Below are 12,882 nucleotides of genomic sequence, written 5' to 3' on the forward strand. Positions count from 1 at the left end.
GTTTGTATTAAGCTCACTACATGTATGATTCCAGCTCATTTTGTGGCTTCAGCATTGGCATGTTGTATCTGGGCACTTAAGCGAATCCTCAGACTGTATGGATGGCTTGGGCTGTGGAGACAATTCACTGCACTGAACATCTTCTTTGATAGGCAAGATACATCAGATGTTCCTCAGGCTGGTGACTTAGGGATTTTAGAAAAGTTAAGGAACATATTTTAGGAAGTGACACTCCATCAAAAAGAACTACTGGAGTTCAAAAGCACACTGTCAAATAAAGGCTGAAAGCAGAGTATCAGATCGAGCCATTGTGAAGCCAAGAGGCTAACTTCACTTACCAGGTTGGTGGTGTACTGCAGGGACAACTTGAAACCAGCAAACAAGATGGAAATGATTACTGGGAGAGTTTCAAAATACTTGAATTCTCTCTTTTTTATTGGCACACTTTTTATCATAATTTGCTTTCACAAAATGGTGCTATCATTAGATAGTCTTGTTGTAATTTGTACCTGATAAAGTTATGTTGATTTGTGTCCTGTCAGAAGTGTTTCCAAAAAGGAGCTGTCCCCTCAGTTTCAGAGTACAGGGCCAAACACCGGGCAGTCCCACAACATCTGTAAAGGCACACAAATCGTATGCCTCCTCCTTAGTCAAAGAGGAATATAGGAAGACAGAATGATCTACTGTGTTTCATTAGTAGAACCACCCTCCCATCTATAAAGAATACTGAAGAACAGAGATGCTTGAAAAATGGGATTTCAATTTTTTCGGGCTATACAATCCAACAAAACACCCCGTTCCCCCTGTCAGTTCCATCTAGTAAGTAATTGTATCATACTGTGCCATATTGGCACATATGACTGACAAACGGTTGTTAGCCACAGGCCATTAAGCTGTTAACTCCCATATGGCCCACTGCTAGACAGAAGGCCGTCTCTACTTTTACCAAGGTAATAATAATAATAATACATTATTATGTATTATAAGGGGGCTCTGAGGCTAGGGATCTGCACTGGCAATCTGAAGGTTGCCGGTTTGAGTCCTGTAAATGCCAAAAAGGGACTCTGCTCTGTTGGGCCCTTAAGCAAGGCCCTTAACCTGCAATTGCTGAGCGCTTTGAGTAGTGAGAAAAGTGCTATATAAATGCAAAGAATTAATTAAAGAATTAATTACATTGTATTTATATAGTGCCTTTCCCATGCTCAAGGCACTTCACGGAGTCTTAGAAAAAAATAGCAGGGTATATGTAACATTGGACACAAATGTTTTCCTGAATAAAACAATGAAACAGATAACAAAGCATTAAATAGAATAAAGGACAATAAACCAGAGTAAAATACTAAATTCAATACTAAAAGAAAAACTTAACAAATAACCAAATATATGAAATAATGCAGGCCATGTATGAAGATGTTTGAACCACAAAACACCAACTACATAATATTGTAAAACTTTTAAATAAATCAAAACAAAATGTAACAACATGTAACTAACTTAATATTTTGTAAACAGAGTAACTCGTTTTATATTGTATAGGTTTTATATTGTATTGTATTTATATTGTATTGTATAGGTTTGGCAGGAGTGTCTTTTTATGTTTTATTTCTTTAATCATCTGTTTTATTTCTGGGGTCATGCAGCTTGCACATCACTTTTCATTATCTAGACGTTTTTTCTGTGACGGATTATAGCTATCTATTTCTGTCAAGAAATAAGGTTCACCTCTCATACGTTCCGTTCCGCCAATGGTGCTGTTAATGCCAGAGTATTTCTGTCAACATTTACTTTTCTAAAAGCTTTTTGGACACTACTCTCAGGTCTAAAGTTGCAAAGTACTCTCTTTTATCTCCTTGGAACATCCTCTGGTGGTTAAGCTCATGCTGAAGAAACTTTATGGCTGTTGAGTACTTAAACTCAAGTGTTAAATTATGTTATGCTATGTGATGTCATGATGTTGTTAGGTTACGCCATGTCATGATCTTGGTTATGCTGTCTCCGAATCGCAAAGTTTTGACCGCTGATTGGATTCTCCTCTTCAGTACAGTGAAAACTGTCAAGTTACCCACCACATGTGAAAGAAATTTGACTTGTGTAAGGCTCAGACTTTTTCCTTGGATTTATTACCAAACCATGGGCTCTTGCTGCCTTCATGATACCACGGCCCATTAGATTTTAGCTAGAAAGGAAAAGTTTGTTAAGAGTTTCTGTTGGCAAACAAGGGTTTTAAATGTAACATATTAATAAACACATACGAAATCAAAAGACAACTAAAATCAAACAAAACACCAAGACAAAGGTGGTGCTTCTACTTATCTCTCTACCTCATTCCTTAGCTCTAAAGCAGCGGTTCCCAATCTGTGGTACGCGGCGGGCCGGTTGGGGGTACGCAAAAATAATATTGGTAATGGCGGAAAACACCAAAAAAGGACAAATGACAAAATCAAGTCTATGATCAAGAAATTGGATTTTTGGGAAGCATGTATAAAAAAAAAAAACAGTGTGAAGTTTTTGAGACACTTCACAGTTTCTTATCTGAGAACGAGCAGAAATTGTCAAAAGTGGTAAAAAGAAGTATAATAGCTCACTTAAGGTATCATTCAGACAGTATTTTCCACAGTGAAATAGTGAAGATAACTGGATTTTAAATCCATTCAATGAATTGTTTTGTCAACAAGCCGGAAAACTATCAGTTTCTGAAAAAGAAAAATTGATTGAACTTTTGACTGATTCTTCTTTACAATCTGATTTCAAAAAAAGAAATGTCATTGACTTCTGGGCAGCAGTGAAAGAAGAGTACCAAGAACTCAGTGATAAAGCAATAAAATATTTTGCTACCTTTCATGAACACGGAGCTTGTCGAAAGAGCATTCTCGCCTTATAAATATTGCAATAAGCGTGATGCAACTCCTAATTTGTGGTTATATCTGTCTTCATTTGAATCTGATTTTAAAAAACTCGGATCCATGAAACAAGCTCAAGGATCACATTAAAATTATTAAGAGCCACACTGGAAGACTTGTATATCAAGATGAATAAATGTTATGTACTTTCATCCTACGTTAATGTGAGTAAAAATTATTTTCATGCTGTTTTTATTTGTTTTGATTTTATGTTAGGCTGCTATTATAAAAAACTGAAATAAACTGTAAAATGTACAATCAAAAATACTGTAAAAGCATATAAATGTCATTAGGTTAATTTGAGTAGTTTGATTAATTAGCTAAACTAAGAAAATTTAAAAAAAAAACTTTTTTGAGGGATGGGTGGGGGTAATGAAGAGAGGGGGTTCTCATAAATGAAAAGCCTAATCAAGGGATACGGGAGAGAAAAAAGGTTGGGAACCGCTGCTCTAAAGGATTAATCTTTTGTCACTTTAATTTTCAAAAAACTCGTTTGTATGCCTTCTGTTTTGTTCATCTGCTTAAAAAAAACAAATCTTTAGTCAAGAGTTCTCTTAAAATGTGTTTTATCTCTTGCACCAACTAAGTGATGTCGCATTGACACCATCTGCCAAATGACAGAGGACTGACGACAGTGCAAGATACAAACTCTAATAGTGGAAGAGCTTGCATAAACGTCTTCATGAAATTTAGAAAAAGACAGTTGCATCACCACTAGTCAGACTCCTACTGTTTTCCATCATATGTGTGTGTTAAACAATAGTGGAGATTCGTGGACTACTCATCAGTACGACCTGGGTCACAGGTTCATCAGTGAAAGGCTGGATATGATCCTTGATTCTGAGGGTCCATTCTTGGTAGCATCCATTTAGGCCATTTAAAAGCCTACACCCATGAAATGTTTAATAAATGTCTCTTGGTCACGTTTGCAGGTCAGCACCTCCTGGATGAAGATGCCACAGGTTAAAGACAACAAGAAGATGGCAGAGGACATTTCCAATGCGTATGAGATAAAGGAGAAGCTGGGCGAGTATGTCTTCATCTTGAGATATAGCAAGGCATGCAGCATGGCAAATGAGTGAAAAGTTGCTTTGTGGTTCCTTTATAAAGTGTCTGGTGATGCTCCATGCTAAAAATGGTGTAATGTAAAATGAATGTTGATTTATTGATAACTGCGGTGGGTTGGCACCCTGCCCGGAATTGGTTCCTGCCTTGTGCCCTGTGTTGGCTGGGATTGGCTCCAGCAGACCCCCGTGACCCTGTGTTCGGATTCAGAGGGTTGGAAAACGGATGGATGGATGGATGGATTTATTGATAAGCCATGGTAAATTCATTATTTCCCATCCATGGTCAGCCAATAACAGAAATGAGGAAACGTTATTGTAATCTAATTACATTTCCCAGGAACAAAGCATTGTAATGTGTTGTAATTTAAATTCTTATAGTCACATTATATTTATGACTTCACTAGAGTTTTGTTACTTTTGCTACACGTTTCTAAACAAATAAAATATAAATGTCCTTAATATCTTGAATGACAATCATTCTGTTTTATCATGAAAGTATCCACAAAAGGAACTTCAGCAACCTAAGATTCTTTTTTAATGGTGGACAACTTAATAGTAGAAATGCCTAAATAATGTTCCTGAGCTTAGCATTATGAGACAGAATCTCTAGGGATTATTATGAGAGACAAGAACAGAACAGGAGATAATAACATGGCATGAGAATCGTAGCAATGGCCTGGCCAGGACAAGTCAAAACTGGAAGATAAAAAGAAACTTGAGCGAGAACAGCAAAGAGGCAAACTAAAAAAATCAAAGTCACTGTCAGAAAGGAGATCAAAAACTGAAAACAAAACCTAGTACTTGGCCTATTTGAACATCAAACTAACTAACGCTAAAGACTGTTGAAGTTTATCCAGCTGAGGGATACCCAAACATGGAACCGCCGGCATATATCCTAAACAGCCCATACTTCAGATCAATGGGGGCACACAGTACCTTTCACACCTGCCTCCAAAACCATTGGTTGAGCTGATGCTGGCCAGCTAGGTAGTCTGGGTATCCTGTGAGGGGTTGACTGAGAGAGTCCTGCAGAGAATCAATCACTTGCCAATCTGGTTTTAGGCACGCTCCCTAACCCTGTCATACAATTATTCACTATCCTCAGTCCTAAAAGGGGAGAGAGGTAGTTAAACATCAAACCTTTGCTGTTCTTATCAATGATATAACAATACAATGCAGTTTATTTTTGTATAGCCCAAAATCACACAGGAAGTGCCGCAATGGGCTTTAACAGGCCCTGCCTTTTAACAGCCCCCCCCCAGCCTTGACTCTCTAAGAAGACAAGGAAAAACTCCCAAAAAAACCTTGTAGGAAAAAATGGAAGAAACCTTGGGAAAGGCAGTTCAAAGAGAGACCCCTTTCCAAGTAGGTTGGGCGTGCAGTGGGTATCAAAAGAAGGTGGTCAATACAATACACAGAACAGAACAAATCCTCAATACAGTATAAAATAAAAAATAAAAAAATAAAAACATTTTTTTTATTATTATTTTTTTTAACTAATATTACTGTGGTTTATCTAATTTACAAATAAAGACATACAAAATTCCACACCACACCAGTTACTTGTCAGTGAAGCTACTTTTAGATAAATAGAACCATGAGTTGACTAAAAGGTCGCAAGTACTTATTTCATACCTTCTAATAAGAACATACATACTGTTTAGTTTGTCTGAACTTACACTTATACAATCTGAGACTTATGACACTATATTGGTGTTTGCTTTTAAATGTGTATATTTCCCAATATCCCTCAATTTATTTGCATGCATCCCAAAATCCTCTTCCTCTTTGACATTTTTTCATTCCTAAGAGTCACTGCCACATGAACGCTGAATCATCCTTCTGTTTAAAAAGGCACTTGCCTGTTAAATATGGGAGATTATCCATCCATTCATCCATTATCCAACCCGTTATATCCTAACTACAGGGTCACGGGGGTCTGCTGGAGCCAATCCCAGCCAACACAGGGCGCAAGGCAGGAAACAATCCACGGGCAGGGTGCCAGCCCACCACAGGGCGCGCACACACACACCAAGCACACACCAAGCACAATTTAGGATTGCCAATGCACCTAACCTGCATGTCTTTGGACTGTGGGAGGAAACCGGAGCACCCGGAAAAAACCCATGCAGACACGGGGAGAACATGCAAACTCCACGTAGGGAGGACCCGGGAAGCGAGCCCAGGTCTCCTAACAGCGAGGCAGGAGCGCTACCCACTGCGCCACCGTGCCGCCCTATGGGAGGTTATTCATTCAAAAATTAAATGCAATGCAGCATGTTAACTAAATGTAAACGTAATGCATGTGCACATGGTGAATTTAATTTTGGCATGATTTTTTCATGTTATAAGTAAAAACATATCAAACCAAAGGACCAATTGTCTTTCAATAAAGCACACAATTTTCTTGTCAGTTTAAAATGCAATTCAAAATTATATCATATTTAATTTCAGATTCATAGACTGTGTGTAATAACTAAAAGCAAAGCAAATGCATTGCGTTCCATGGCAGCTCCAAGTGTATTACATTTTGATTCGAGTCCACACTTTAATCATGCCAAAACTAAATGTAATCAAATGACTAATCAGCATCAAATGGTGAGACAAGGCGCATCAACAGTTGGTGTAAGAAGCGTTCCAATCATCAGTGTGTTTAACCAGCACTTACGAAAGCGAACAGGGACACACCGTCTCATTGAATGAGTGGAAGCTAGCAATGTAAATGTTTGTTGGTTCCCTTTGTAAACGCCAGGGGTCGCTGTTGCCCCTTTTAACCCAACAGACAGATATGCAGACACAGGGTAAAAGCATGAAGAAGTTCTTTTAATTGTTTTTTCTTCTTCAAAGTGCCTTTCAAGCACCACAGCCACCATAAACAATTAAATAAACAATAAATCAATATACTTCTCTTCTCCACACCTCCCAGCAAGCTCTGTCTTCTACCTCTCAACTCCAGCTCGCCTGCTGGGTCTTCAGCAGTCCTTTATATAGTGCCCAACCTGGAAGTGCTTCTGTTCTTCCTTACACGTGACTTGCCAGCACTTCCAGGTCAGATGGAGAACTCCAATTCTTTAGTCAGCCCAGAAGGCTCCTGTCTGATCCGTTAGTACTATAGGGTTATAGGGAAAGTATGACTCCCCAGGTCCTTCGACAGCTCCCCCTGGCAGCACCCACAGCAACCAACAGGGCTGTGAAACCGAACTCCAAGTCCCAGGATGTCCTGCGGGAATCGGGGGCATCACTATACTCCAGGGGAGCTGCCATCTAGCATCTTGGGGGAGACAGTGTCCAAATGTTGCTGCCTTCCCCCATCTTTTCCTTCTCGGGGCGTCCCGGCTGGGTTGAGCTGCCAGTCATCCATCACACCTTATAGCCAGACTGGAATTTGCTAGAGAAGTCATAATGCTTCTGGGAGACAGATGAGACAAAACTGGAGCTTTTGGCAAGTCGCATTAGCTAAAAAATGAAATTTTCAAAGAAAATAACACCACACCTACAGAAACATGGAAGAGGCTCTATTATATTTTGGGACTGTTTTGCTGCATCTGGCACAGGATGCCTTGAGTCTGTGCAGAAAACAATGAAATCTTTCTTAGCGAAATGTACTGCCCAGTGTCAGAAAGTTCTGCCTCAGTTGCAGGTCATGGATTCTCCAACAGGATAATGAGCCAAAATAAACAGCTAAAAGCACGCAAATATGGTTAAGAACAAAACATTGGACTATTCTGAAGTGGCCTTCTATGAGCCCTGATTTAAATCCTATCAAACATCTATAGAAAGAACTGATACATGCAATCTGGAGAAGGCAACCTTTAAACATGATGCAGCTCTAGTTTGCTCAGGAAGAGTGGGCCAAACTATCAGTTGGCAGGTACAGAAGTCTCACTTGAGCGCTACACAAACTACTTGTCCGCAGTGACTGCCTCTAAAGGTTGTGCAAAAAAATGTTAGGTTAAGGATCCCAACATTTTTGTTCATGTCATTCTTATTTGTGTTATTGTTTGAAATATTCAGTTAAATCAAAACTCAGTCTGATTTTTGTGAAATACAGAATAAAACAATAATGGATGCCAATTATTTTTGACAGTTTCAAATTATTTCAGAGACAATTGTGATAATTGTGGGTTCTTCTTTTTTCATGGAAGAGTACCAACACATTTATCCATGTCTGTAGTTTTGGAATGACTAAAGCGTTGCCTTGAATGGAAATGCAATACTGCATACTGCTGCTAAGTGAAATGCAATATGTTTGCTTTGTTTTTAATTTCAACATGCAATCTATGAACATAAATTAAAATGCATTATACTTTTGTATTGAACATTGTATTGACACAAAAATTGTGTGGCGTATTGAAAAGCAATCAATCATTTGGTTGATATATTTTTAAATATGACACGATCAGACCATACCAAAATGAAATGCAATCCAAGTTGTTAACTAGTAATGTATATGCATGTGGATCATTTCATTTTTGCACAAATATCTTTCAATCAAATAGCTTTCACTCAAGAGCTTTACAATATAGACTTTGTTATGCAAATGAATAATTTAAACGCTGCATCTTTTGCAAATAATCCTACATTCCTCACACAAATTAAATATTACAAATCTTGACAGACCTTAAAAAGCAATATTTCTCACCCCAATTCATATTCTCTCTGACATAACCTTGAAGGAAGCAATTGTGTGGCCACCCGATTGGCACCTCTGGCTTGATTTGCACTGCAAATGCACACTTTTTTACACACAGCCACAAACTACAATTTACTTTTATGATGCTGATCTATCTATCTATCTATCTATCTATCTATCTATCTATCTATCTATCTATCTATCTATCTATCTATCTATCTATCTATCTATCTATCTATCTATCTATCTATCTATCTATCTATCTATCTATCTATCTATCTGTCTGTTTTTATAATCCATTGCACCCTTTATGCTTTTCCCACAAAGATGTTTATTGAAGTTCAAGTTCAAATTCTTCCCTGTATGTGTGACCAGCAAGCACTGAGTCGCCACTCTGACACCATGATGAACAAGTATTAGTCCGATGAAACATGAAACATCTGGTAATTGAATAAAATTATATTCTGTAGTGTTTGTCCCTAACACTGACCACTGTTTTCGTTTTTTAGGGGATCTTTTTCTGAAGTGTTTCTGGCCCAGGAGAGGCACTCTCAGAGGTCAGTGGCTGTGAAGTGCATCAACAAAAACGTGCTGAAGGGCAAGGAAGCTATGCTGGAGAATGAAATTGCAGTCCTACGCAAGTGAGTCTTTTTAACTCCTCATGTAAGTCCATTTGACAAGACTGAGCAACTTTTCTTGTGGTTATTTTTTTTCTTTCAATTCACTAAGTACTGTTTATCACTTTTAACATAAAAGTGGCAGTTTGGTGTCAAAGAGGTTAACATTGCATCCTCACAACTCCAGAGACCAAAGTTCAGCTTGATCTGAGGTACGCGTTCTCTCCATTTTTCTCAGCAACTCTAAAGTACAGTCAGGTGATTTGGCAGTTCTAAATTGGGCCTGTGTAAGCAAATCAGAGTGTGCCATTGTATTTTATGAGAGACTGGTGACCAGATCAGCAATTGCGATAGACAAAACTGACATGCCCCATGGCAAAAAGTCACGTAATTTGGCATTGGGCACAGGTTCTTTTTATATTGGTGGACAAGTTAATAATAGACATGCCTAAATTATTAGCTTTGATTTACATGTATGCCCTGCAATACTTACCAAGATGATATTCACTCATCATAGACAGTGCCCAAGGGCCTATCCCTGCCCCTGCCGAGCTACAGATACAGCAGTCTGCACCCGAATTACTTCTCCTGAAAGGCCTCCACTTCAGAATACCTTAGCAAAAGGCTCAGAACTGCTTCAATAGCTGAATTCTGCCAGGATTCACCGATGTGGTGCTCCACACTCAGACGGCTGACTGAGACAAGGCTGCATAAATACTCTAACAGAAGACAATGGTTTACTTGAAAGCCTTCTCTTGCCGAGCTGAGGATAAGGCAATCTGTACTTCAATTTCTACCACTGAAAGAACTTAACACGGCTTGTTATATTAATACTCAACAATCATTGTTAAATATTAGTAAACAAGAATCCAACTTCAGTGATGTAATACCCAAAATTTACTTCAGTCATTACTTATGTTCATTTGCAGAAAAACCAGGCATAAATGTTAGATATGAGAAACATACAACCTGAATGATTCAAATCAGGGCTACACAGCAAGCTTCTTATCAGGTGGCTATAGCTTTAGTTGTTGCAGTCTTTATCTTCTTAAGCCAGGTGTGATGGCAAATCTGACAGCACCATTGCAAAAGTAGTTTGAAAATTACGTGGTAACCGCAATGGATAGAAGCTGGTGCAATATGATACTTTCACAATGGCTTATGGGTAGTTCAAACACACACAGTGCAGCGCTCTGCTGTTAGTCTGGCTGAAGCCAAGATCAAATGCACATGGATGCTCCACTGCGGGACTGCACCATTGTTGAACTACAAGGAGATTTCTTTGGGCAGAGGGATTGAAACCTACTGAAATCCACCGAAGAATGTTGGTTCAGTATGGAAGTGAACACTGCATCAGTCAACAAACAGTTTATGAACAGGTAGAAAGGTTTAAAGTGGGAAGAACAAGTGTAACTGATGAACTTCAATCTGGTTGGCCGTCAGCATCGTGCACACAAGCCCACATCAACGTGGCGAGCGCATTCATCAAAGAAGACCAACAGATTATGTTGTCCACTGTTGCTGCACATTTGGATATCAGCAATGGATCTGCACGTGCCATTTTGCATGATGACTTGGGGTACAATAAAGTTTGTGCAAGATGGGTACCCAAACAGCTTACTGATCTGAACAAGCAACAGCATGTGGAGTCTGCAACTCAATTCCTGAAACATTATTAAGAAGATCCAGGTGTTTTTGAGCAGATTGTCACTAGAGAAGAGACTTGTGTACATCACTGTGAGCCAGAAAGCAATAGACAAATCATGCAGTGGAAGCACCCAGCAAAGAGGAAATTCAAATGAAAAATGAAAAACAAACAAAAAACAATATTATGACGACCTTCTTTTGAGGACATAAGGTGTCCTTTTCTGCCACATTTTTAGTGCAATGTACTGGTATGGGCTTAGACAAAGAGGAAAAAACGAACTTTAAACATGAGGAAGGGGAGGAACCCTGGCTGGACCATAACACATAGGAATGTTACATTGTGAGCACTGCTATTTTGGCTCTCTGGTGATTTTGTGGATTATTGTAAGTGCTTCATATTCTGATCATCTGCTTGCTGAACTTTAACTCGTTTTTAAGGATCACTATTTCTGAATTATGGGCTGGCATTGTTTGTTCATGTTTCCCTTTTAGGCATAACCTTTTTTGATACCTCCTTTTACTTTTGTTAAAAAATGATCTCAAGATAACTAAGTACTTTTGTAACTAAGGATTTACAAGAAAAGTCTCATTCTAGGGAACGTTGCAACATGCCTTTTTTCTTTTTTCAAATGCCAAACTCTTCTGTATTAAAAGTGTTATTTCCTTTATGCAGAATTAAACACAAGAATATTGTTGCCCTAGAAGACATCTATGAGACCCCATCTCAGCTGTATCTGGTCATGACATTGTAAGTACTTTAGCTTTGAGTGTTTCATCTCTTGTTTTAATAGAGATGCTCTTCCAAAAGACTGATCTGATACCAGAGACCCATCACAAGGTTTCTCTTGGTTTTCTTGTGGCAGGGTGACAGGCGGAGAGCTGCTGGACAGAATCCTTGAGAAAGGTGTTTACACGGAGAAGGATGCTAGTCAAGTGATTCATCAAGTGCTGGATGCCGTGAACTACCTGCATGAACTTGGCATTGTACACAGAGATCTCAAGGTACGTCCAAATGTACCACTTCAGTACAGCGGGTCAGTGAAGATGTATACAGAGCCGGTGTTCTGGAACCAGCACTGTTCTGACTATGCCTGTATGTCTGTTCACATTTCCTCCTTTAGTCTTATCCTGGCTATAAAGGAACTGCAGTCTGTTTTATGGTAACAAATGAAACATTGTTTTGTCATATAGGGTCAAATGTGACCCTGTTTTCCCCCGTATACTCTTCATTATGTAGACTTTACCAAAATGTCTCAAGCACCCTGCTTGCTTCGCTCGCCAACCCCGATGCGGGCCTTACTCCCTAGACATTTCCTGGATCCGCCGTTTGTGGCAAATCGTGCTGTGCTTTTGGATAAACACGAATATCAACTCTGTCTTTTATATCTCTGTCCTTTGAAACTATTATTGCTGTCAATTCGTCACATGTTGGTTTATTATATATGACAGCATGATCTTTCAGATTCATATAGAAATCCAAATAAACTTCTTTGTCCGTGTTTTACATATAAATTTTGTGTAAAGTGTGATACTTTTGGACGTATGGATTTGTATCTATTATTGGCTGTAGAATTTCCAATATGTCCAATCATTTAACTTTATCGATTCTATGTTGCATCGCTTCTCTGTGATCATAAATATAAACCTGACCGAATTGTGGTTTCTTTGAAATTAAACTTGTAGTAGCTTTAAATGTTGCGGGACCACAGATTCTCATGGCGTATGGTCCTGAATGGTGTAAATATAAGTTTTGCGCATTGAATGATGCGAACACAAACAGATTATTGTAGATTTGGATATTTTGCCTGTAGTGTTTTTGAATTTCACTTTCACCAAATAACAATTATTTCTGTCATATCACCTATGTCCATATATTCAATCTCTTTTCGCTGTTCCGTTATTTCACCGAGTAATAATTTCCGTTTGTTAGCGCTAATGCGGTCTTTACTATCGACTTTCAAATTTTAGTACTTTCATAATTTCTAACCTGCTCTGCATGTGTATCACGGCAAAGTTTT

The 12,882-nt window shown here is 38.7% G+C and overlaps 1 protein-coding gene across 1 annotated transcript in view; it reads left to right on the forward strand.

Annotated features, from left to right (window-relative positions):
* The window catches only part of pnck (pregnancy up-regulated nonubiquitous CaM kinase), a 44,295-nt gene that overhangs the window by 15,298 nt on the left and 16,115 nt on the right, over positions 1–12,882 (forward strand). Inside the window, exons 2-5 of the mRNA XM_051933327.1 lie at positions 3,833–3,930; positions 9,110–9,241; positions 11,538–11,612; positions 11,728–11,866. Of these exons, the coding sequence (XP_051789287.1) occupies positions 3,848–3,930; positions 9,110–9,241; positions 11,538–11,612; positions 11,728–11,866 (429 nt within the window). The 5' untranslated portion in view covers positions 3,833–3,847. The remainder of the gene's footprint in view (positions 1–3,832; positions 3,931–9,109; positions 9,242–11,537; positions 11,613–11,727; positions 11,867–12,882) is intronic.

This window comes from Erpetoichthys calabaricus, chromosome 11 (assembly GCF_900747795.2).
Source record: "Erpetoichthys calabaricus chromosome 11, fErpCal1.3, whole genome shotgun sequence".
NCBI classification, from domain to species: Eukaryota; Metazoa; Chordata; class Cladistia; order Polypteriformes; family Polypteridae; genus Erpetoichthys; species Erpetoichthys calabaricus.